Source organism: Xenopus laevis, chromosome 2L, assembly GCF_017654675.1.
Source record: "Xenopus laevis strain J_2021 chromosome 2L, Xenopus_laevis_v10.1, whole genome shotgun sequence".
In the NCBI taxonomy this organism is placed as follows: domain Eukaryota; kingdom Metazoa; phylum Chordata; class Amphibia; order Anura; family Pipidae; genus Xenopus; species Xenopus laevis.
In genome coordinates, this window is record NC_054373.1 from 13,939,845 (window position 1) to 13,966,249 (window position 26,405).

Here is a 26,405-nt window from a genome sequence, read left to right on the forward strand (position 1 = left end):
ATACGGCTTACTTTCCCTTGGATTTTTTCAAATCTTCAGCTTGAATTTAAGGTCCATAGTTCTCCATAGGAGAAAGGCGAAAAGGTGATGGCAGCTAGAATTCCTCAGCATTAACCTAAAGCACCTGACCTTTAAGTATCTGCAACTTAAATATTTGCTCACATAATTACTCCCAAAGCTGTCAGAAGGAATAGAAACATAAATCTAAGCTGCAGACACTGAATAAAAGCTTAGGTGCTTTAGGTTAATGGTGTTAACCTGACTTCTGTGTTCATTGCACAGAGAAATTCAAGCTGCCGGTGCCTTTTTGCCTTTCTCTTGTGGGGAACTTTGCATGCTTAAAGGTGGCCATACACGGGCAGATTAAAGCTGGCGATATCGGTCCCTTAGACCCATTCGGGATCTTATCTGCCCATGTGTGGGGTCCTGCGACCCGTCAGCCCATTCGTAGTATTGTAATCCGATCATTCGGCCCCAGGGCCAAAAGTTTGTATTCATCAGATATCGTCCTGCCGTTAGTGGGCATATCGGGTCAAGATCCGCTCGTTTGTCGACCTTGCCAAACGAGTGGATTTAATAGTGTATGGCCACCTTTATTCAAGCTGAACATGTGAAAAAAGTCAAGGGGAAGTAAGCCTTACCTATAATTATAGCTATTTTGGGGGGGGGAATGAGTATTTTAAAACATTTGGTGTTACTGGTCCTTTAAGTAGGCACTCTATATATTTTCTGCAGAAATAACTCTGCATTGTTAAATAAATTGGTCAACAGTAATTAAATACCTACAGGTTTTATCCCATTAATTGTATTGCTTCCCTTGATGACTAGGTATTAGTGGACACTTATCCATTGAGAAGCTGAAAGTGATATGAGTAAAAGGGTGGTAGGAAGCAAGTAGTTATACACAGATGATCTATTTTATTGTTCTTAGGGTAAGGGCACATGCTAAGATTCGGGGAGATTTAGTCACCCCAGCGACAAAACGCTTCTTCAGGCGACTAATCTCCCCGAAAAGCCTTCCTGCCGGCTAAAATCTAAACCGCCAACAGGATGGCACTCATGAGACGACTTCGGAAAACGAAGCCTTCCGGGTGCCATCCCGCGTTACCAGAGGAAAAAGCGATTTGTCGCTGGGCGACTAATCTCCCCCAGTAGCTTCATCTGCCCTTGCACTTATTGTGTAATAAAATGACACAATTTTCAAGCAGTATTACAGTGCTCAGATTTTATTATTATTATTATTATTATTATTCTATCCAGGTGTACTTTATGCTGGCCTTATGCTGACCAAGGATGGCCCCAAGGTGCTCGAGTTTAACTGCAGGTTTGGAGACCCTGAATGCCAGGTAATTTATAAAATAATTCTATTTCCTTTAACAATATTTGATGAGAACTGCCCAGTTTCTGCTTGCAGGTTTCTCCGCATATTTACGGAAGCCAAGTTCTTTCGCTCCATCCATTCCCCACTGTGCTCTCTGATACGGAGCCCGTCGTTATTCGTTTTAATCGCCAACAGAAATTGCTCTTTATTTTCCACCCAGGCTGCAGAGTGCTCATTATCATGGTGGTTTCCACAATCCCCATGTGACTCTGCAGTGCGGTTATTACCAGAGCTCAATGGCTGCAAGTTTTAATAACCCTTAATGGCTGTAATGGGGTCGTGCTCCATTTTCGGCTCAAATGCTTTTCCAGTATTCAAGTGTTCCTGTTTCATGCCAGTATTGTTTGATTTATTTTCTTTCTTTAAATCAGGTGATTCTCCCTCTCCTACAAAGTGACCTCTATGATGTTATCCTGGCCACTATTAATGGCAAACTGGCCAGCTGTATGCCCGTGTGGCTAGAGAGCCATGCAGCTGTTACAGTAGTCATGGCCAGTGGAGGCTATCCCTCTAATTATGCCAAGGGATTGGAGATTACTGGTAAGTCTTTATTAAGTGACATTTATATTGGTGTAACTACAAAACTGTTTTCTATTCTGAATTGACCAGTAAATACTAAATCCTTATGCACAGAACACATGGTAACCAGCAATGAGTTTGGGCTACTGTAATTGGCAATGCTGGGAATCTACATCTGCCCATTGCTCCATAAGAAAGGACTGTTCATAAAGAAGAGGTCATAAATAAAATGGGTTGTTCACCTTAAAATGAACTGTTAATATGCTGTAGAGAGTAATATTCTGATACATTTAGCAGCTGCTTTTCATTTTTTTTATAATTTGTAGTTTTTAAATTATTTAGCAGCTCTCCAGTAATTTCAGCAATCTGGTTGCTAGGGTCCAAATTACCAGGCAACCAGTCATTGCTTTGAGTAAGAGAAATATGAATAGGAGGGGACTGAATAGAAAGATGAGTAATAAAAAGTAGCAATAGCTAAACATTTGTAGCCTTACATAACATTTGATTTTTAGATGGAGTCAGTGATCCCCATTTGAAAGCTGGAAAAAGTCAGAAGAAGAAGTAGGCAAATAATTCATAAAGTATATAAAAAAAATAAAATAGTGAAGACCAACTAAAACGTTGCTTAGAATTGTCTGTTCTGTAACATACTAAAAGCTAACTTAAAGGTGAACCACCCTTTAAAATATTTTGCTTTTCATTCAGCAGCTCTCTATTTTGGAATGTTAAGTTATAGGGTCCAAATTACCTTAGCAACCAGGCGTGGTCTGAATAAAAGATTGGAATATGAATTGGAGGGGGATGGAATAGAAAAGTTATAAAAGGTAACAATAGCAATAAAATTGTAAACTCACAGGGCAATAGTTTTATTTTGAGACCTGAGGTCAGTGACCCCTATATGAAAGCTTGAAGTTGCCAACAATAGGGCATTCTATAACATAGCAAAAGTTAACTAAAATGGGTTGTTCACTTTTGAATTAACTTTTAGTATTCTATAGGGAGTGATATTCTTAGACAATTTGCAATTAGTTTTGTTTTTTTATTATTTGTGGTTTTTGTTATTTAGGTTTTTAATCAGTAGCTCTCCAGTTTGCAGTATCAGCAATCTGGTTACTAGGATCCCAATTGCCCTAGCAACCATGCATTGATTTGAATAAGGGACTGCAATATGAATAGGAGAAGCCTGAACAGAAAGATAATAAAAAGTAGCAATAACCATATATTTGTAGCCTTACAGAGCATTTGTTTTTAGATGGGGGTTCTGCAAATCCTCACTTGAAAACTGGAATGATTCAGAAGAAAAAGGTGAATTAAGAAACTATAACTAATAAAGACCAATTGAAAAGTTGCTAGAATAGGACATTCGATAACATACTAAAAGTTAACTTAAAGGACAATGAAAGCTAAAACATAAATAAAGCTGAATGAGAAGTCTGTTAGTCTAATCACTTACAGAGTGTAGTAAATTCTGTGTCCCGGGTGTCTAGCAGTAGTAACCTGTCTGAGAATGCAGTGTAGGACTACAGTGACGTCACTGATTTTTCAGGCCGCTGCTGCCCGAGGCAGCCTTGAGTCACGTTCGGCCAAATTACTTACATCATTTGCGCATGATTGAGCGGCGATTCATGCGTCAGAGGATAAGGAGGACTGTGCATACGAAGAGAAAAAGGAAGCGTGTAATCCTTTACCAAGATGGCGCCCGCATTTTACCGAAGGGGAGCTAAACTCGATGCATGATTTTCTTGTTTTCTATACACATGGGTGAGCCAAAAAAAAAGCGATTAGGGGCATCTGTATGAGATGTTTAGGGGGAGGTCGTGCATACATTTTGCCTTTCCTTCTCCTTTAAAGGTGAACCACCCCATTAAGTTTCAGCGGTGGACATGATAAATGATTGTGCACCGTAACACTGTCATGATACATTTTAATATTTTTCCAATTTCCTTAGATTAATTTAGATGAATAAATTGTGTATTTCCCTCAGGCTTCCAAAAGGCCAAAGAGCTGGGACTGGAAGTGTTTCATGCTGGCACTGCCCTCAAGGGTGGAAAAGTGGTGAGCAGCGGAGGGAGAGTTCTAACTGTCACATCCATCAAGAAGGACCTTGTTGTGGCCCTGGAAGAAGCTAACAAGGGGGTGGCAGCCTTACAGTTTGAAGGAGCCGTGTATAGAAAGGACATTGGTTTCCGGGCTATTGCTTTCCTTAACAAAGCCAGGTGTGTATTGGAAGACATAATGTGAGGACACAATACTGTCTGTAGCATTGCCAGGGAATTGTGTAGCCTTCTGATGTCAAATCCAACTGGGAAAGTGAATTCATAAAAGCACTTCATAACCCACCGTACACTCAGACTAACATTTCCGCTGTCTTCTATTTCTTAATGTTACAAAATGACCTACACTGTGCAGTTGTATTTTAGGTCGTTTCCCTTAAAATAAGACTGATGTAGATCATGCTGATGTGAGACGTAATTTCTTAGAAACCTTTTTTCATTCAGAAATAACATCAGATGGAGGCTTAAATATCCTACTTCTATGGGTTACTTAAAGGAACAGTAACATGAAAAAAAGTGTTTTAAAGGAATGACAATATAACACAGTGTTGCCCTGCACTGGTAAAACTGCTTCAGAAACACTACTATTGTTTATATAAATAAGCTGCTGTTTAGCAATGGGGGCAGCCATTCAAAGGAGAAAAGGCTCCATTTACACAGCAGATAAGCTCTGTAGAACATAATGGTGTTATCTGTTATCCACTATTTAGGGCAGGGGCACACGGGCAGATTCGGTGATATTTAGTCGCCTGGCGACTAATCACCTCTTCTGCGGGGCGACAATCTCCCCAAACTGCCTTCCGCCTGCTGTAATGAGAAAACGCCAGCGATTTCCGAAGTTGCCTCACAACTTCGGGCGACTTTGTGAAATCGAAGTGCCGCGAGTGCATTGGTACAGGCGATTTTTGATTTTAGCAGGTGGAAGGCAGTTCGGGGAGATTGTCGCCCAGCAGAAGAGGCGATTAGTCGTCTGGCGACTTAATCTGCCCGTGTGCCCCTGCCCTTAACCTCGTGGCATATAGATTTTTTTCAATTTCCACTATTGCTACGCAGCAGCTTTATATGAACTTTAGTAGTGTTTCTGAAGGGCAGCACTGTATTTGTTTTCAGATAGTTCACCAGAAATAAAGGCTTTTTCCAATTACTTTAATTACTCTATTTTTGACTGTTTTTCTAATATTGAAGTGTAAAGTGTCATTTTTCACCTTCTAAAGCAGCTCTGGGGGGTCGCCGACCCTGTAAACTGTTCTAAATTGATACATTTAGTTGATACATTTCTTATCTTTGTCCCTGCGGAGCAGAATCTCTGAGTTTCATTACAGGCAGCTGTTAGAATTGATACAATAGTTACTAATACTCCAGAGATGCTGCTGAGAAATGGATCAACTAAATGTTGCAAAATTGTAACAGTTCAGAATTTGCACCTGAATTTACTGAACTGTCAGACTCAAACACCAGAGACAGGGACTACAAACTTTACACTTAGATTTTGGAAAAACAAGTAATTGAAAAAAGTCTTTATTTCTGGGGAAAAATCTGAAAACAGTTGAACTGAAAAAAGTGTTCGGAAGGTGAACAACCCCTTTAAAACACTTTCATGTTTTTGTGTTCATGTTACTGTTCCTTTAATGCAGACCCTGGGATCTGTGTGTTTGAATGGTGACTATCCATATTCACATTAAATGGAATTTCCTAATTGTTTTGACTGGTTCCTATCTTGGCTGTACTGATAAATGTTTTGTTATTCTGTATTTTGTCTCCTGCTACTGGACTGGGTGTGATTTTCTGTAACCTTGACAAGGATAACTTTAAGGCTCCTCTACAGTCTCATGGTTTTGTTACATATTCGCACCTGCTGTGTATATGATGATTTCTTTGTAACCCAAAAAATGGATTTCTTAAAAAAATAAAAAAAAAATTGTAATGTGTATTAATTTCAATCAGAGATGAGTAGGGGTCGTTTTCGTCTGCAAGTGCAGTGACCAAAGTGCAATTTTATGTGCAATTGCCTTTTTTCCCCCCACAATGCAGCATTTTTCCCAGAATTCCAGCACCAGATGTTTAGATATTTATTCATACTTTATTTAGCGTATATTCACAAACATTAAGGGGATTATTTACTAAAATCCAAATTTATCTCATAATTAAATTGTAAAAAAAAAAGCCCGACCAAACACCCACGCCCGATTTTTGCCTTATCTATTAATAAAATACCTCAAATCGGATCGGGAAAAAACCCGATCAAATTGAGCGAAAAACCCAAATCGTATAGTTTTTTGTTTTTTTTTTTTTTTGTTTTTTTTTAGACTTTTTAGACTTTTTCCCTGAATGGCTTGTTTTATTGGGTTTTAGCCAGAAAACCCTGACAATCTGATTATCAGGCTAAGCCCACAGCAAACCACAATATCTTCAAATTGCGATAGGGAGATCTCCCACCCTAACATAAAGGGCAACTAGAGTCTAAAATAGAATAAGGCTAGAAATGGTGTATTTTGTATACTAAACATGAACTTACTGCACCACAAGCCTAATCAAACTTTTTATTCAAACTTTTTTTCAAACTGATTTATGCTTTCATAGTTTGCCACAGGGGGTCACCATTTTGTAACTTTGTTAAACATCTTTGCAAGACCAAGACTGTGCACATGCTCAGTGTGATCTGGGCTGCTTAGGGATCGTCATAAATGATCAAAACAGCACAAGTCAAATAATATCTGCCAGAAGCCGATACAACAAGACTGATTAATAATCAGAATATACACACTGCACTGGGTCCTGTGTTGTCATGTAATCTAATGTGGATTTTATAGTTTTTGTATTGTTTAATACAAACTTTCTCCAACTCTGCAGAACCAGTGGCTGCAGCAAAATAATCCTCCAAATAGAATCCCAGTTTATCTGTTTAAATCTGGCTCCATGATCTTTGTCCCTGCAGCTGGAGTTGGAAACAGTAAAGGGGATGTAAAGGCAAAAATAAAATCCAATACAAATCTCTACAGAGTCGCCGACTGCTCTACAGGGAAACGAACAAAGCTGCTTGAGTTCTGCATGGCTGGGAAGTAAGGCGGGGGCTCCCCCTGCTGTTCATAAGTATGATTGTTTCCCTGCAGAGCAGTTAGGGACCGTCTGACAATTCCTATCCACAGCAGTAAATGAAGGGAGAATTTCACTGCATACAGTCAGGTTTCTTATAAAAACAGTACACATTTTTTGAATCTAAGTATATTGGAGATAGGTTTCTTTTTCATTAAAGAAAGTAAAAATGCTCTTTAAAGGTGAACAACCTGTTCAAATATTTTGCTTTTCATTCTGCAGCTCTCCAGATGACTTCTAAGTTATGTGATGTCTAGGGTCCAAATTACCTTAGCAACCAGGCATGGGCTGAATGAGACTGGAATATGAATGAGAGGGATTGAATAGAAAAGTTATAAAAACAACCCAGAATGTATAGGATTATTGGGCTAAAGCCAGCACAGACCATATATCTTCAAATAGGGACATGTCCTATTGGCTTATACGGACCTCAACAGGTCTGATATGACGGATTTCGGATTTGGGCTTTTTGTAGCATTGGGGTATAATAAATTTTGAAAAATTCTATTTCCTTTTTCTCTGTGAAAAATGTGAGTTTTGGCCCGAAAAAGCCAGACCAAAAAAATTGGTTTTAGTAAATAACCCCCTAACTGTATTTGCACCATAACAAACATGCTTTTCTTAACCATTAAAATAGGAGTAGGCATTTATGTCAGAGAATTGCTTGGTCGCTGCTGTAGGGATGGATTTCTGCAGGAAGCATATTTAGTCCCCAGTAGTGGCCCGATAGGGTTCAGCATGCTGCCGAATGCCTCCCCTTGCTAATCAGGGCAGTGATCTACCTTTCTAGTTCATGTTTTATCCATATACATTATGATCTAAGCATTTCTCCAGTGTGGGAGTCCTATTGCTTTACTCCAATCCATGTTTTACAGATCTATACATTGTCCGTTTTCATTTCCAAATTCATAGGGCTCGTTCATTTCACCCTCATTCTTAGAATCCTACCCTCTTTATCCTGCCAGGTCCCTGACATACAAGGATAGTGGAGTGGATATTGAAGCTGGTAACTCTTTAGTGAAAGCAATTAAACCATTGGCTGCAGCCACTGCCAGACCAGGTAAGAGTCCCAATTTAATGGCGCCTTGCTAATAGAAAGAGGGTAAAGTGTAACTGCTAGAGAACATTTTATGGTTGTAGCCATGGCATCCAAATAAAAATATTCAATTATCCCCCCCACCCACTTTTATTACATTGTCCAGAAGACCAACTAAGGGCAGGTCATGTATTATTCAACAGTCTTTTACGAGTGAACAAACCTTGTTAGCTGGAAAAGGTCCTGCTTTAGTAGCTACTGATATCCAGCACTCTGTAAGTTGAATACTGCCCAAGGTTCAGTCAATAGAAAGATCTTGGTTGGGGGATAAACCATGTTTTGTATTGTCTATTTTGTTTTTTTTCCGCTAAGTTTGCATATTTAGTCTGGAACTAGCGCAAGGTACAGTTTGTGATGTCCCAATAGAGGGTCCTTCAAGCCAGAAGCCAATCTCTGCCCAGCTGGACTGACCTTTTTGTAATTTGTCTCTAATATTTAAGGCTTTGTATGTAATGCTGTATGTATGGAATGCCCTGCACAAGTCTGGATTTAACAAAAATGAACAGATGAAAATCTGACCAATGTTAGAGAATATCCAAAGCTTTCATATCGGGTAACTGTTACAATATGTCCACCTGGTAGGATGCAACGCAGAACTCGGAGGATTTGCTGGCCTGTTTGATCTGAAGGCTGCTGGGTACGTCGATCCCATCTTGGTTTCTGGGACTGATGGCGTTGGCACAAAACTGAAGGTAATGCCCAATTTCCATGCCGGTCAGATGCTGGTCAGTTTTTTTTCCTGAGAAGCTTTTACACAGTGCCCTTGATGTTTAGAAGACTAGATGCTGGTCAGTTCTTTTTCCTGAGAAGCTGTAACATAGAACCCTCGATGTTTAGAAGACTAGATGCTGGTCAGTTCTTTGGGTGGGTCCTAATAAGTGTATAATGCATAAGTTGGGTAAGATGCATAACGGCCCTGCAGACTGATGCTAAAGGAGGTGCAATAGGTTGGTTCCCACACATATCTTATAAAACCTGATTACGAGACATTCAAAACTGCCACCTGACTGGCACCCACACAGAAATAACCAGCATTACCTGATCATCACATTCAATGTTTAATACTTTTAATTGTTTTACTACTCCTGAATGTATCTATTTTCCTCTTGATTTGATTCCATAAAAGATTTTATGGTGTTACATACTCTGCTTGCAGTTTCAGACAGTACAAACTGCTATTCATTGTTACTTATTGTCCACCATAAACCTCCCATTGTGTTATAATCCTCCGACATTCATGGCATTCTACAGGTGTCGCATAGAAACCAATCTAGTTTACCATCATTCTCTTCAGATATCCTTAAAGGCATTCTGTCATGATTTATATATTAGGCATCCTCCGAATCCAGGATTTGGTTCGGGATTCGGATTCGGCCGAATCTTTGTGCCTGGCCGAACCGAATCCTAATGTGCATATGTAAATTAGGGGCGGGTAGGGAAATCACGTGACTTTTCATCACAAAATTAGAATTTTTTCCACTTTTCCTTTCCTGCAAATTCGGATTTGGTTCGGTATTCGGACAAATCTTTCACCAAGGGTTGGGGGATTCAGCCGAATCCCAAATAGTGGCTTCAGTACAGCCCTAGTTTTTATTTCTAAATTACTCTGTTTACACTGCAAATAATTCTCTACAATATAAAAATTCATTCCTGAACCAGCAAGTGTATTTTGTTAGTTGTAATATTGGTGTGTAGGTGCATCTCAGGTCATTTTGCCTGGTCATGTGCTTTCAGAAAGAGCCAGCACTTTAGGATGGAACTGCTTTCTGGCAGGCTGTTGTTTCTCCTACTCAATATAACTGAATGTGTTGCAGTGGGACCTGGATTTTACTATTGAGTGTTGTTCTTAGATCTGCCAGGCAGCTGTTATCTTGTGTTAGGGAGCTGCTATCTGGTTACCTTCCCATTGTTCTGTTGTTAGGCTGCTGGGGGAGGGGCGTGATATCACTCCAACTTGCAGTAAACAGTGACGTAATTTATCAGAGCACAAGTCACATGACTGGGGGTAGCTGGGAAACTGACGATATATCTAGCCCCATGTCAAATTTCAAAATTAAATCTAGAAAAATCATTTGCTCTTTTGAGAAATGGATTTCAGTGCAGAATTCTGCTGGAGCAGGACTATTAACTGATTCATTTTGAAAAAAAAAATGTTTTTCCATGACACTATCCTTTACGCTATCATACCATATGTATTCCACGTACTAAGCAATGTTTTAGGATCATTTTACAGTTTCTATGTATGGCTCTAGCTGACAAAGCAGGCAACTGTCAAGCTTCTGGCAATCTGGATCTTTCTATGGTTGTTCGTACCATTAATTCTATGACTCACACACCCATTGGAAAGCTCTGCAGACTGGTTCTGTGCTGATGTAAGGGCACGCTCATCTCGGGGTCTCCAATTTAATGTATGGGTGATTTTGTGCATTAATTACCTAGATTTTTCTCATCATTCCAATACTGATCTCTTCCATATCCTGCGATGCTCATCTGACCTCCAATTTCTGTTTCTTTGCAGATTGCACAGGCCTGCAATAAGCACGACACCATTGGGCAGGACCTGGTCGCTATGTGTGTCAATGATATTTTGGCGCAGGGGGCAGAGCCGTTATTTTTCCTGGATTATTTTGCATGTGGGTCCCTAGATGTGGCGGTGGCTGAATCTGTGGTTTCTGGAATAGCTGCAGCGTGCAAAATGGCTGGTTGCGCCCTCCTAGGTAACACTTGGGGGGAGTTTTTGCGGGGTATCCTAAAGGCAATAATCCTCTTTTGTGGTCATCCGATCCCAAATCTGTTTACTCATCATTCGCGTTGATTGTGTAACATGGTATTAATAAGCCACTGATGGGAAAGGCAATATATACTGTTTCTATTGTTTAAAGGGTTGGCACCTTTAATGGAAAACAATACCGGCCTTCCTATATATTTATCTTTTTTCCGTATTAATAACATTGGGATCAATCATCATTTTTACTGGCCAGGCCGGTAAAATACTGGCCAGGTGGCAACCCTAATAGTTTACTGTATGTATCTTTCTGCTTTTGTACATGGCAGGGGGTGAAACGGCTGAGATGCCGGGAATGTATTCTCCAGGAGAGTATGACCTAGCGGGCTTTGCTGTGGGGGCCGTGGAAAGAGGCCGAATGCTGCCACAGTTGGACACAATACAAGCCGGAGACTTGGTTATAGGAGTTGCCTCCTCTGGAGTTCACAGCAATGGCTTCAGCCTTGTGAGGAAGGTTCTAGAGAAGTCTTCTCTAGATTTCTCCCATTCGGCACCAGGAGGCTGCGGTGATCAGACACTTGGTAAGCAATTCACATGGGGACTTTTGCTTATCTGTCATTTATTTGAACATTAAGGCTGAACCATGATTGCTGTCCTAGTGAGCCAAAGCAGGGGTAGGTATCTTTATTTTTTTCATTATTTGGTCGTGCCACTAATTGGCTCTTTGCACCCTCCTTTTCATAGGGGTAGGTATTGGCCTTGCTCTAGTATCTCTTCCAAAGCAAGTAAGCCCATGCTTTAGTCTCAGTTGGTTTCTTTGTGCATTGAATAGGAGTCAATTCTTCTGAGCTGTAAGTAAATCATTGGTGTGCCACAATCTGACCACTCTAAAAGGCAGCTACATGGTCTTCACTGTACACTTTTGCCATGTTTTATTTCAGCAAGCAGATCAGATAAAGTTGGCTCCGGAGTTTGGGGTGAGCTGGGTCTTTGGCTTTCACTTGTAGCGGGCCCAGGGGGCATGGCTACCAGCTCCATTTTGGATTGGTTGGAACTCTCATGCATATTTTTAGCCAACCGTGATGCGGCTTCAGAGGCTCTCTTTTGGGCTTTATTTTGCCCCATAAGTATTCTCTGGGGTAAGGCCATGCTGGATACGCCCAACTAATCTGTTTTGTGCCATTCTACAGGATATTTTAGGACCGGTTGTCTGAGCTCTTCTTAAAGGGGTTGTTCACCTTTTATTCTGAGCAACTTTTCAATTGGTCTTCATTATTTATTTTTTATAGTTCTAATTATTTGCCTTCTGACTCTTTCCAGCTTTCAAGTGGGGTTCACTGACCCCTTCTAAAAACAAATGCTCTGTAAGGCTACAAATGTTTTGTTATTGGTTCTTTTTATTACTCTTTCTATTCAGGCCTCTCCTATTCATATTCCAGTCTTTTGTTCATATCAATGCATGGTTGCTAGGGCAATGTAGACGCTAGCAACCAGATTGCTGAAATTGCAAACTGGAGAGCTGCTGAATAAAAAGCTAAATAACTCAAAAACCACACATAATAAAAAATGAGGACCAACTGCAAATTGTCTCATAATATCACTCTCTATGTCATACTAAAAGTTATAAGTTGTGTCTGTTCACACGTAGCACTAAGCCACGTTCACTGTCTATGGCCCCCTTTGAGTTCGTGATCTGACCTCTCTCCACCATTTCAGGAGAACTTCTGCTGACTCCAACAAAAATTTACAGTAAGACCCTATTACCTGTTCTGAAATCTGGGAGTGTGAAGGCCTATGCACATATTACTGGAGGAGGCCTACTGGAAAATATCCCTCGAGTCCTTCCTTCATCTGTTGGCATCTCACTGGGTAAGAAACACCAGTACTTTAACTTAATGACACTGACCAGTGTTGAATGGCAAGTATTATACGAGGCACCATATTGACATTGTAGATTATTTTGCCAAGGATGTTGGCTCAAAATCCAGGCGCTAAATTTTCATATAGCTCATTCTGGAAACTGGTAAGAAAGATAATAGCATTAAATTGATGATTTTGCTTGTTGGCTCTCAGATGCAAGTTGCTGGAAGATTCCGGGAATCTTCTCCTGGCTGCAGAAAGTGGGAAACCTGTCGGAGGAAGAAATGGCCCGAACGTTCAATTGTGGGATTGGTGCAGTCCTAATAGTGGGGAAAGAATTGGCCGGACAGGTTCTGAGAGATGTGCGGAGAGAAGAGGAAGCCTGGATCATCGGAGCAGTCACCCCAGGTCCCAAAGGTCTGTTACCAAATTTAAGTTAACACCCAAAATGTGCCAAAGATCAATGGAGAAGCTGAAATAGGTGAATAAAGCTTAGCCAATGGTACAGGTATAAGACCTGTTATCCAGAATGCTCCGGATAATTGATCTTTGTTATTTGGATCTTCATACCTTAAGTCTACTAGAAAATCATGTAAACATTAAATAAATCCAATAGGCTGGTTTTGCTTCCAATAAGGATTAATGGCAGACGGCCTTTCCATAATTTCGTGCTTTCTGGATAATAGATTTTCGGATAACTGATCCCAAACCTTTATTACCTTTATTTGCTTTCCTGCCAATATAAAATACAGTTTTCTCTCTCCATCTTGCTTCTTTGTTATTTTTATAGCACTATGTGACACTTTATGTACCCAAACAAGTAACTGAATTTCTCTCACCACATGGAAGACTCTTGCAGTGTTGAAATAAAAAAACTGATGGAAGCTTTTGCCAGAAGCAGCTCTGAGTTGAAGCAGTTTGTGCCTGAACAAACCTCCAGCCTGCAGGGGGCAGCACACAAAGTGCGAGTGGCTGTCCTCATCTCTGGCACAGGTAGGGATTCTTGCTTCTATAAAAGTCTGGTGGATTTCTGCTTGGTCTTTAGCAGAGCGTTTTTGCCATACCTTCTTGATCTAATATTTATGTGTGTTTTCAACTGATCTCACTAAGTCTAGTTAACTCTTGTTTTAAAGGAACAAATATGGAGGCCTTAATAACAAGCACTAAGTCATCACACAGCGCAGCTTCCATAGCCCTTGTCATCTCTAACAAAGCTGCAGCTGGAGGACTGAAGAAAGCGGAAAGTGCTGGTATCCCTACAGTGGTAAGTCGGGTTATGCTTTTTGCATTAGGGGCTTTTAAAGGGGAAGTTATCCCGTTTTCTTCGCTATCAGGTTGGTGGGCTTTACTTACAAATAAAAACTTGATGTCTTTTTGTTTAGGTTTTGGACCATAAGCAGTACAGCAGCCGCCTTGAGTTTGACAATGCCATTGATAAAGTCCTTCAGGACTACTCCATTCAGTTTGTCTGCCTGGCGGGATTCATGAGAATTTTATCTGGACCCTTTGTTAAAAAATGGGAGGGTAAGTTCTGTAAAGAATTGTATTCATTCTGTGAGTATCGGGGAATGTTATAATGTGCACAGTTTACTCCGTTACCCAGAGTCAGATGTTGCTTTTGTTACCTAGTTTGGTTATTACTAAATACCAGTCGCTTCTGTTAGTCTAAGGCTTAATTTTCTCTTACCTGCAGGGAAGATTCTCAATGTCCACCCATCTCTGCTGCCTTCATTTAAAGGAGCCAACGCACATAAGCTGGTACTGGAAGCTGGCGTGAGGGTCACGGGATGCACTGTTCACTTTGTTGCTGTAAGTCTCTGTCTTTTGGTCAAGTGGGTCTCAGATATAGATCCTTGTGCTCCATGTTGTGCTTCTGTGCTTCAATACAATCTTGTATTCTTTGCAGGAGGAAGTGGATGCTGGGGCTATAGTGTTTCAGGAGGCTGTTCCTGTGGAGCTGGGTGACACAGAGGAGACCTTGTCAGAAAGGGTTAAGAAGGCGGAGCACAGAGCTTTCCCAGCAGCCCTGCAGCTTGTGGCCAGTGGTGCTGTCAAACTGGGAGCAGATGGCAAGCTGAGCAGGAGTTTGCCAAATAGATGCTAGTAAGAAATCCTACAGACCTACCATATTGACTTGTACGATTTGACGCTACCAACCAGAAATGCCCTTTGGATACGTTGCTTTACTTCATATGATAGGTTATCACCAGGCTTTTCACATGGTGCCTTAGTATCTACTTTCTACTTAGGAAGTATCAAATAGGGTCAGCTGTCCTGCACTTTAGAAGAACTGTAGGGAGGCATCCATGCTTATTGCAACATCACCTGCTTATTGATTACTTCAATATGGGGGGGCCTTTACTAGATACTGTGCCCCGAGACCCTCGTCCTCATAGCACTGCCCTCTCTGCTCTGTATTGCTCTTCTGTACTTTGGTGGTGTCAAGGGGGGCCCGGCTAATTTGGAAAGTGCAGCACAGCTGCCCTCCCCCCTTTAGGCCCAGGCCCCATACAAATGTACTCCTTCAGGTCCGGACTGAGAATTAAAATAGGCCCTGGCATTTCAGGTGCACAGAGGCCCAAACAGCCCTCACCAGCCCACTAAATACTGACTTTCGATGGGACCTTATAGCAGCCCCTCTGGCATTTGGCAGAACCCACAGATTGCCAGTCCAGGCCTGCCCCCTGTGCTCCCCTGATGGCAGCCCTGATTACATATATAGACATGTTCCCTATTAGCCACTTATCTTCTCTCCTCTTTCCCCATAGAGCTTTATCCTTGCCGGGGGTTTATATGTGAATCAACAATCTTCAACTGCTTCAAAAATCTTTTTGCATTCAAGATCCGGACTTCCACAATGGCTGCCTGCTAAGAAGATGCTAAAGAGACTGTAATATTTCTCCGCGTACCTTACACACTTATCCGCTATTTGCTGCTTCTGTCACACTGGGCATCTGCCATTATTGTTATTGCAAAGGAGGCACCATGTATGCATACATTAGAGAAAAACATTTAGGTGGCCCTCATAGACAATCCACTGTCTTTTGCCAGGTACCCAGTGGGGGGTAGTTTTTCCAATCTTGTTCAATACCCGTTCTAATACTTTGAAATATTTTACTTGTTTTGACTACATGCACATCGACCTTGTGTCTGTTAAAACCTTGATCCATTTATTTGTCCTTCTACAGTTATTAGTCTTTGAGGTTTTGCTTATTGCCTGAATATTTTCCTGTCTCCAGATATTTGTACATAATATATACACATGAATGGTGTCAGCCATGTTCCTTGCCTAAGCAGAGATAAGCTTTTTGGTCCAAGGCAAGTGATGCAGCACTTTCCACTTATATATATATATATATATATATATACACAAATATACAGATTGCCAAGAACAAATTGGAACCCTTGGAAAAATAAAATATAGTCAAGGGCCACATGCATTTTAGGCCTCCAGGACGAAAGGCCTGGTCTAAGAGAAAACAAATTACCAACTACCATCACAGGCCTGATCCAAAACATATAGACTTTGGGATGGCAATTACACTTAACAAATGCAAACACAAGGGAATTCAAAAGGGTCAATAAAGTTGACACCCTCCTTCCTTACTGGGTCTTTTAGTTGCTCCAAGTGTAACTAAAGTTGGGCTAAACAACTAGATAATTCCGATATGGCCCAATGCATTGGTGGACAAATTGGGGAAAGTTCTGCTCATCTAATGAGCTGGGCCAGATTGGGATGGTCCAGTTATTTGGCTTCTGGGCCAATTATCAGACCTCAATGGGGGCCTATTAATACTATCAGGAGAGGACTACATTAAAGTGCCATGTGCTCCTTGTCCATTGATAGAATATAGAAGCAGAATGTGTATAACAAATATTATTGTTGTATGACCCGGCTGCCCCTTTTTTATGCTAATGGAACTTAAACATTCCAGCCATTTCACTTTAGTGCTTCTCTAATGGGAAACTGTTTTTTCTTTAAATTGCCTAGTTTAAAAGACAATTGCATAGTAGGCGCATATAGCTTTGTACAAATCCATTGGCACTGTATCACTAATACACATTTTATATTTGCTTGAAAACAAATAGGGATGCACCAAATCCCCTATTTGGGATTTGTCTGAATCCTTCATGAAAGATTCGTCCGAATCCTAATTTGAATATACAATTTAGGGAAGGGAAAAAGTGGGGTACATTTTTTTTACTTCCTTGTTTTGTGACAAAAATGTATGTGATTCCCCTTCCCGACACTAATTTGCATATGCAAAATTGGATTCAGTTCAGCCAGGCACGAGGATTCTGCCGAATCCTGTTTAAAAAGGCTGAATCCCAAACTGAATCTTGGATTCGGGGGATCCCTAAAAACAATCCAACCCTAAGCCCTGCTTTTTTGAGGACCCAGAGGATGGAGCTGAGATCTTGTGACAGAAAGGTCGACTTAAATTTCCAATTAATCAACAGTAATTTGCACTCCCGTTGTTACCAATCCCATAACTCTCCATAAATCGAAATCCCAGCCTGCTCCCCTTTAGTATCTAAAGTATTTATTGGCTTTCATAAAGCTTAGGATATTTCCAGAGTGCTCTTGCATTTCTGTTCTAGAAGGTCTTAATACTTTGTTTCAGAATTTCTTGATCCTAATGTTGCATTCAGTATGTTACCCGTTCTGACCATGGCAGTTTTTCACAATAAACAACTCTGTTAACAGGCCAATGGCGGTTGTTCTTTTGCCAAACTTTGTTGGCATAGGATTAGTGGACCAAACTTTGCGCAATAATACAGTTAAGCAGCATAGTCCTATCCACATTGTACACATTAAAGAAGCTTGTGTTGTTGACAAGATAATATAATTCTGAATATTTCATATTTCCCAACATTCACAGAACAAACAATAATTGGAATTTTATTAGATGGTACAGCTCTCTCTAATATATATAACAGACTTACTCAACCCAATAGTTAGGGTGGTGCAGGAGATAAAGCAATTGGAGATTAAATAGTATTAACAGGTATCTCAAAGTCTGCACTCGGTATTTAGTCTTTAATTTATTGTATTACAATTTATTTATTCTCTCAGCCACCTGATTCAAATAGTTAGTGACCCATATGTTAATACGAATTAATCACCTTTTATTTACACATATGCAAAAAAACCACATATATTAAAAATTACCACACATAAATATATATCACAATTGATCAATATAAATAGAATCAATTAATTGATATTAAATTTGAGGCTGTTATAATAATAATTTACAGCATCAAATTTAATATCAATTAATTGATTCCATTTATATTGATCAATTGTGATATATATTTATGTGTGGTAATTTTTGATATACCATATATACCCGAGTATAAGCCGAGTTTTTCAACATCCAAAATGTGCTGTAACGTCTACCTCGGCTTATACTCGGGTCAGCGGTACCCAACCCGCTGAGATTGCAGTCACTTTTAATCATTCCTATACCAACAGTACACTTGGGGAGAGACTGCAATATCCCACAATGCCCTCTGTTGGTTATATGAAAGAATAACAGTGCGCCCTCTGTTGGTTATATGAAAGAATAACAGTGACTGCAATATCACACAGCGCCATCTGTTGGTTATATGAAAGAATAACAGTGACTGCAATATCACACAGCGCCATCTGTTGGTTATATGGAAGAATAACAGTGACTGCAATATCACACAGCGCCCTCTGTTGGTTGTATGAAAGAATAACAGTGACTGCAATATCACACAGCGCCATCTGTTGGTTATATGGAAGATTAACAGTGACTGCAATATCACACAGCGCCCTCTGTTAGTTATATGAAAGATTAACAGTGACTGCAATATCACACAGCACCCTCTGTTGGTTATATGAAAGATTAACAGTGATGGCAATATCACACAGCGCCCTCTGTTGGTTATATGAAAGATTAACAGTGACTGCAATATCACACAGCACCCTCTGTTGGTTATATGAAAGATTAACAGTGATGGCAATATCACACAGCGCCCTCTGTTGGTTATATGAAAGATTAACAGTGACTGCAATATCACACAGCACCCTCTGTTGGTTATACGAAAGAATAACAGTGATGGCAATATCAAACAGCACCCTCTGCACATGGTAGTGGGACAGTGGGACAATGCACACAGTAATCCGTTTGGCAATTCTCTGTCACCATCAACTTTGCAAAGAAGTCCGGTTGATCGCTGGGGGGGTCGCTTTGGCAGAATGTGCGCTGCTGGGAGACAGGGCTGTAGTTGTGTCTAGGCTTATACTAGAGTCAATAAGTTTTCCCAGTTTTCGTGGGTAAAATTAGGTACCTCGGCTTATACTCGGGTCGGCTTATACTCGAGTATATACGGTATGTGGTTTTTTGCATATGTGTAAATAAAAGGTGATAAATTCGTATTAACATATGGGTCACTAACTATTTGAATCAGGTGGCTGAGAGAAAAAATAAATTGTAATACAATAAATTAAAGACTAAATACCGAGTGCAGACTTTGAGATACCTTTTAATACTATTTAATTCATAGAACAAAATTTGGTAGATGTTTGATAGAGGGAAAACACACTGTAACTGCTCCCTTTTACACAAAGCCCAAGATACAAGGGGGAGTAAAACTGGTTGGTCTTTCATTCCTGGCCCATCCAGAATACTGTACTGTCCTCTGCTAACTGCACCGTTCCACTGGCCACTAGAATGATGGCCTTGGCCACTGCTCTGGATTTGGCTTCTTCCATTTGTTCACTTAGAGGCACTTCGGTATTGTCCGGTGCTGGAAAGGTCTCTTGCACAATCACTGGTCCAGGACTGATTCCAGCCTGCACAAAACAATATGTAAAGCACTTCAGGGCCATGATAAATACAATTCAATTACTAAAACAGATACTTGCAATCTGTTTTGGGGTTGGAGAACTGTATTCAGATTTTCTCTCACATTTTCCCTCTATTTTCTAGTCCCTGAAGCTTGTACTTTGCCAGAACTTGAAACATGTATCGTCTTTCCTAAAATTATAATGTTCTATACAAAGAGTGCTACATATGTGCAAACCACTTTATTATTAGATAAAAAGAGATTTAGCCATTACCTTTACAGATAATTTTATGTTCTAATTAAGCACCCTTATCATTAGTTAACTGATATTTTATTTCTGCTATACTATCATGGCTGCCTCCTGCTTAATTAATTGCTTCTTTGCTGAGCACTACAGGGATTAACGGCAATGGAAATGCACGTGGCTGCTGCCGTTGAAGTAAAGGCAACCATCTGTCCACAGTGGGGAGATACAGCTTTTTGCACAATAATGCACATTTGAGGATTTTTTTCTGATGACATGCAGTTGTCATTTAAAGGAAACGTATGAAAAACAAGAAAGTGCCATTGCATTATACTATACTAGTGTTTCGGGCTGTTTTCAGGAAATTGTTTGCAAAAACCTTATTAGTCCCACCCATCCGTTCCTATTCCTGCTGCCTCCTTTCCCAGGCTGTGCAGGGGAGCAGGTGACACTCAGCACACTGTAGGATAGGAACCAATCAGCAGCTAGGCTGACCTGACAAGGAACTGAAGCCTCTCTTTGCTATTGTTCCTTCCTATTGTGCTTCTGGCAGGGACTGGTGTGACACACACACCCCTCATATGAAACTCGAATAGGGACCATAGCAGATCTATAGAGTGCGCCAATAAAGGGGCCATTTTTTTTTTAGATAATTTTTAGCCCAGAGTAAAACCATCACCATAGATTTGAGGGTTTTTGCTTGCAGTGTTTCCTTTTAAGTCTCGCACATTGGCAGGCGTCTCACCAATAGCTGGTGTAACTGAGCCTAATACTGTTCCTGATATCACCATTTGCTTAATTGAGGCAGAGCAGACATCACATTGGAACCAACCCTGTAGGACGTTGCTTGAAAGTGTTGGGGTTTGCATGGAACTTACAAGCAAGAAACAGACAGTGCAGCCATAGACTCTCAATCCCTCTTGGAGAGGTTCTTTCATCTTCAATGAAGGGGAAAGATATGGGCACAGATTCATTAATTTGCCTAAAGGACAAAAAAAAGTTGCTAATGTTAGGAAAATCTGCAATTATTTATAATGAATGTTTAAACACAATTATTGCTCATGTATTCCTTGTAAGGGCAACTGTATATGGTATTAAACATATAAACTTGACCATGTAGGCAGACAACTTGCGGGGAAATTCTCAAGGAATCTGACCATTCAGCCTGGTGCTCGAACAATGTAATGGCGTGGAACTTGGCTGAATGTGTGATATGATTGTCCTGTAAAATAACCTTTACATTGGAGTGGGAAACTGGCTCATGATGTTGCAATTATTTGTGAACCTGGAAGAAAGCAGTCAGTCAGTCTTCTGTTTAACCAATGAGACTGCGAGGATGGAGTTATGCACAAGCAATTGGCAGGGAAACCATTTGTCTCAGTTTACACATTTCGCCAAAGATTTACTTTGTATTTTCAGTCATTTTTGACATATACAGTAGAACCCCCATTTTACGCTTTTTAGAGGACCAGAAACAAAAGGTGTAAAATCCAGGAAAATGGAAAATTAAGGAAATGTGTTATGCATAATATATAGGTGGGACCACAAAACAACAATGTAAAATGAGGGGAAAACTTAAAATCAGGATGTAAAATGGGGGTTCTACTGTATAGATAAACAAATACCAGGATTCAAAGTCCTGAGCAATAATCTCAGATCCCAGACATACACAGCGGTGTTTGATCATTTCAGTAGAGTATGGCCTCCTATAGTGGACTGTGTTGTCTGCTTTATATCACTGAATCTGTGCTATGGGACATCACCTGATATAATAAATATTTGGGAAAAGATGTGCTTAGGTTTGATATAATACTTTTTGTTTCTTACCTTTCCACTTACTGATAAAGTCATCGGACAGATTTCTGACAAACCCAGCAAAGCAGATGAGCTCAATGGAAAATTCCTCCAGCACTTTGCAGATGGTGCTCTCGAATTCAGACTGGCACCTGCACAGCGTAGGGTCAATCACCTGAGGCAACAGGAAGAGCATGAAAGCCCTAGGGCCCAACGATTGGATCACAACGAGGAGAAAATGGGTGGTCGGATGGAAGACCGCATCAACGAATCAATGCAGTCTTTGATCCGACCGGATTTTTAAGCCTGCCTGATCAACATCTGGCCTACTTTTGGCCAGATATCGATCGGGGAAGCCCGTTTTAGGGCACCATACACTGCCCAATAATCTGCAGATTTAAGGTGCATCATGGGAATGAGTATCTAAAGTTGCCCAGGCAGAGGAAATACAGTGTCATCAATAGAAAAATTGTGTACAATTTCTGAGATGTGTTTAACCCTCATACCATGGATATTGGTTGTAAAGATTAGGTGATAATAGGGGGCCGATTCACTAAGCTCGAGTGAAGGATTCGAATGAAAAAAATGCGAATTTCGAAGTATTTTTTTGGTACTTCGACCATCGAATTGGTTAAATTCGTTCGAATTCGAACGAAATCGAACGAATCGAACGAAAAATTGTTTGACTATTCGACCATTCGATAGTCGAAGTACTTTCCCTTTAAAAAAAACTTCGACCCCCTACTTCGGCAGGTAAAACCTACCGAAGTCAATGTTAGCCTATGGGGAAGGTCCCCATAGGTTTGCTAACCTTTTTTTGATCGAAGGATTTTCCTTCGATCGTTGGATTAAAATCCTTCGAATCGTTCGATTCGAAGGATTTAATCGTTCGATCGAACGAAAAATCCTTCGATCGATCGATCGAAGGATTAGCGCTAAATCCTTCGACTTCGATATTCGAAGTCGAAGGATTTCAATTCGAGGGTCGAATTTCGAAGTATTTTTAACTTCGAAATTCGACCCTTAATGAATCTGCCCCTAGGTGTTGTTTTACAGTAAAAGAATGACTGGTAGTTTCCCTCCTTTTTGGCCGGTCTGTCAAACGATCTTTGCTAAGAAGATCAGATCTCCGAGATAGCAGTCTTTGGGGTTATATACTAAACTCCAAATACCCAAAATCTGAAAAATTTGTGATTTCATTTGTTATAATAGGCTTTTAAAAAAATCACAAATTTTTCGGAATTTATTAAACCCCGAGGGCTAAAAAGCCCGAATATAAAAACACGGCATCTCAAACCTGTCGAGGTTGCATAAAAGTCAATGGGAACAGTCCCATTGATTTTTGGTTGTATCGGGGGTTTCGGGCAATTCCACAATGTTTTCTGAGCTTTTGGGTGAAAATGTAATAATAAATAAGCTGCTTAGATCGGAGTTTGTAGCAGCCGATATTGAGATAAATTCGGACCTTGATAAATAACCCCCTTTATGTTAATCATTTCATGGACCAAACAACTGATGTTCGGACCATTCATCACTTAACTGATATTATCTCTGAAATTATGGGGTGTCTTAAAAAGTCCATTTTAAAGCAGAAGGAAAGTTGCACTTGGGGGTGCCAAATGTTAGGCACCCCCAAGTGATTGTATTTACTTACCTGAAACCCTGGGCCGGTGCTCCTATCAGCAAAATACTGCACCTGCCCGAGGTTATTCCCGATGCCTAGGACAGCATCGGACCTAAATACAGTCCGGCCCATCAGCAGAACAATGGGAATATATATATTTATATATTATAAAATTATTATTATATATATTTTTGTTGGCTCAGGAATAAAATGTTATATGGTAGAGTGAGTTATTTGCAGTGTAAGTGTAATTTAGAAATAAATTACATTATTAATTATGGTGTAATAAAAACTACACCATAAAAATCATGGCAGAATCCCTTTTAAAACCAAGGCAGCTGCAGTGATGGTGATGGTTCTTATATCCCAAGTTTCATTGAATATCTGGCATTTGTGTTGCAGTTTTACTGTCATAAAGTAACTTTAAGGCCCTAAAATTTTCTTATGAACATTATTTTTTAAGACGATTTACTTATTAGCACTATAGTAACACCTGGTTCTTTATAGTTTTATATTATTAATTCCATTAAACGGGTGGTTCACCTTTAAGTTAACTTTTAGTATGTCATAGAATGACCAATTCTAAGCAACTTTTCAATTGGTCCTCGTTATTTGTTATAGTTTTTTAATTATTTGCCATCTTCTTCTAGCTCTTTTCAAACGGGAGTCACTAACCCCATCAAAAGAGCAAATGTTTTATAATATATATTGTCCATACTTTGGGGCAGATTTTCAAAATGTGAGGTCAGATTTTAATAAATTAAAACTCACGTTCTATTCATTTCTATGAGCTTTTTAGAAGGATATTTATCAATGGGTGAAATTTAGAACTCAATATTTGATAAATATCCATCTGAAAATTCCATAGAAATGAATAGAACGTGGGTGAGTTTTTATTTATTAAAATCTGACCTCACATTTTGATGAATCTGCCTCTTTGGGTTTACTGCACAGTAGGTCAAATAGCATACGTACTCGTGTTGGAATCCCAGCTCCTGCAGCTCTTCTTAATTCCCCCATGGCGGCCTTGTTAGATATGGCAAGAGACAATTTTGCACAACTTTCAGGCTGCCTTGTGCCATCTATAAGTAGATTTAGTTTGGTACCTTCAAGTAAGGAAAACAAAAGTGAATGTGTATTGCTCTGTATTCTGAGGGGAACCAAATGGTACCAAATCACTGGTAAAAGCCACATAAACCTGGGTTCCTTAAAGGTATACTGTCATGGGAAAAAAAAAAATTTTCAAAATGAACCAGTCAATAGTGCTGCTCCAGCAGAATTCTGCACTGAAATCCATTTCTCAAAAGAGCAAACAGATTTTTTTATATTCAATTTTGAAATCTGACATGGGGCTAGACATATTATCAATTTCCCAGCTGCACCAAGTCATGTGACTTGTGCTCTGATAAACTTCAAGTTAGAGTGATATCACCCCCTCCCTTCCCCCCCAGCAGCCAAACAAAAGAACAATGGGAAGGTAACCAGATAGCAGCTCCCTAACACAAGATAACAGCTGCCTGGTAGATCTAAGAACAACACTCAATAGTAAAAACCCATGTCCCACTGAGACACATTCAGTTACATTGAGAAGGAAAAACAGCAGCTTGCCAGAAAGCATTTCTCTCCTAAAGTGCAGGCACAAGTCACATGACCAGGGGCAGCTGGGAAATTGACAAAATGTCTAGCCCCATGTCAGATTTTAAAATGGAATATAAAAAAATCTGTTTGCTCTTTTAAGAAATGGATTACAGTGCAGAATTCTGCTGAAGCAGCACTATTAACTGATTCATTTTGAAAAAAAAAAAATATACCCATTACAGTATCCCTTTAAAGAGAAACAATTAAATCAGCGTTACCTTTTATTCTGTCTTAACCATACATAAATATAATCTGGTTGGTTCCACTGCACTGTATGAATGTGAGTAAAGATGGAAACTACAGGTTAGCTGAGCAGTATAAACCTCACGCTGTTCTTATATAGTTAATATACTGAGTACTGAAAGTGTCAGTTCACTGGGTATTGCCAGAGCTTGCCTGGGCTAGAGATAAAGACTGCAACCTTCTGGGTATTGCCTGATGCTTGGTGGATCTTTATGCTCTTCAGTAATGGGAAGGAGTTCACTCTCAGGGCTTCCAGCAAATGGGTAACTTGTACACGAGAACGTTCTGCAATAAAGAGATATAATAGAACAAACTGCTAAAAAAAAGTAATTCCCTAAGGTACTTTGCCATTGCAATTTAGTCTGAGGATTGCCACGCATTTAGACCGTAGACCTCTGATTTAGTTATTGGACAGCGAAACGCGCCAGGCGATTCCATCACTTCCATGTACAGCGGAGAGAGATAGAGGGAGCGCCGTCTGCCTGAACTCTTGCGGATTAAATATCTTAACCACCTAACATTGGGACTGAGAATTGTGTGGTGTAAGAAAGATTTTGTAAAAATAAAAAGGTTATATACTATGGGCGATGCACCTCTGTTTTAACTCATTGATACATCTTCTAAGCATTCATTTGGGAATCAAGTTAAATACTCAAACACATCTGGAAAAGCTGTAATTTTGTGAGTAGGAAATTTGGCTGCATTAACTGGTTGCTGTCTGGGTGGGCAAATAGAAAACTGCACAATTGAAACCCTCACTTTATAGTTGCCCTCAGCCTCTATGGAAGGGGATTTAACCAAACAAAGATTTTGAGACACACTAGTGATAAGTCACAAAGGATGATTTAATTGTTATACAAAATACTACACTATACACATTTTATATTTTGTTGTTTACTCCTCCGCTAGCCATGTGACGACGGCCATTTCGTTGGATATTTTTTATTGATACGTGGAGAGACTGTATCGGGATCGGCAGGGGGAGAAAGACTGAAGGGTAGAGATGCAGGAAAATCAAAAGCAGTAATTTTCGACTACAATTTTTTTTTATCGAGGAAGTGTGTGCCACAAATCCGAAGCAGTAATCTTTGACTGCAAATTGTTTTTTATTGAGGAAGTGAGTGCCACACACACTTCCTCAATAAAACGATTTGCAGTCAAAGATTACTGCTTTGGATTTGTCCTGCATCTCTACCTTCTCAGACTGATTCATTTGGGGTATTGACACAGGATACCCCGCGAGATAAGCCACACTCTATGGGGCGGATTTACATAGGGTCAAATATTGAGGGTTAATTAACCCTCGATATTCGAC

The 26,405-nt window shown here is 40.0% G+C and overlaps 1 protein-coding gene across 1 annotated transcript in view; it reads left to right on the forward strand.

The window, feature by feature from the left end:
* gart.L (phosphoribosylglycinamide formyltransferase, phosphoribosylglycinamide synthetase, phosphoribosylaminoimidazole synthetase L homeolog) overlaps window positions 1-17,438 on the forward strand; it is a 28,391-nt gene extending 10,953 nt beyond the window's left edge. The window contains exons 9-23 of the mRNA XM_018244661.2: window positions 1,261-1,346; window positions 1,753-1,921; window positions 3,885-4,116; window positions 8,013-8,107; window positions 8,726-8,835; window positions 10,662-10,860; window positions 11,198-11,449; window positions 12,585-12,737; window positions 12,942-13,145; window positions 13,578-13,721; window positions 13,862-13,992; window positions 14,111-14,252; window positions 14,422-14,537; window positions 14,635-14,831; window positions 15,497-17,438. Coding sequence (XP_018100150.1) covers window positions 1,261-1,346; window positions 1,753-1,921; window positions 3,885-4,116; window positions 8,013-8,107; window positions 8,726-8,835; window positions 10,662-10,860; window positions 11,198-11,449; window positions 12,585-12,737; window positions 12,942-13,145; window positions 13,578-13,721; window positions 13,862-13,992; window positions 14,111-14,252; window positions 14,422-14,537; window positions 14,635-14,831; window position 15,497 — 2,231 coding nt within the window. The 3' untranslated portion in view covers window positions 15,498-17,438. The remainder of the gene's footprint in view (window positions 1-1,260; window positions 1,347-1,752; window positions 1,922-3,884; window positions 4,117-8,012; window positions 8,108-8,725; window positions 8,836-10,661; window positions 10,861-11,197; window positions 11,450-12,584; window positions 12,738-12,941; window positions 13,146-13,577; window positions 13,722-13,861; window positions 13,993-14,110; window positions 14,253-14,421; window positions 14,538-14,634; window positions 14,832-15,496) is intronic.
* The last annotated feature ends 8,967 nt before the right edge of the window (window positions 17,439-26,405 follow it).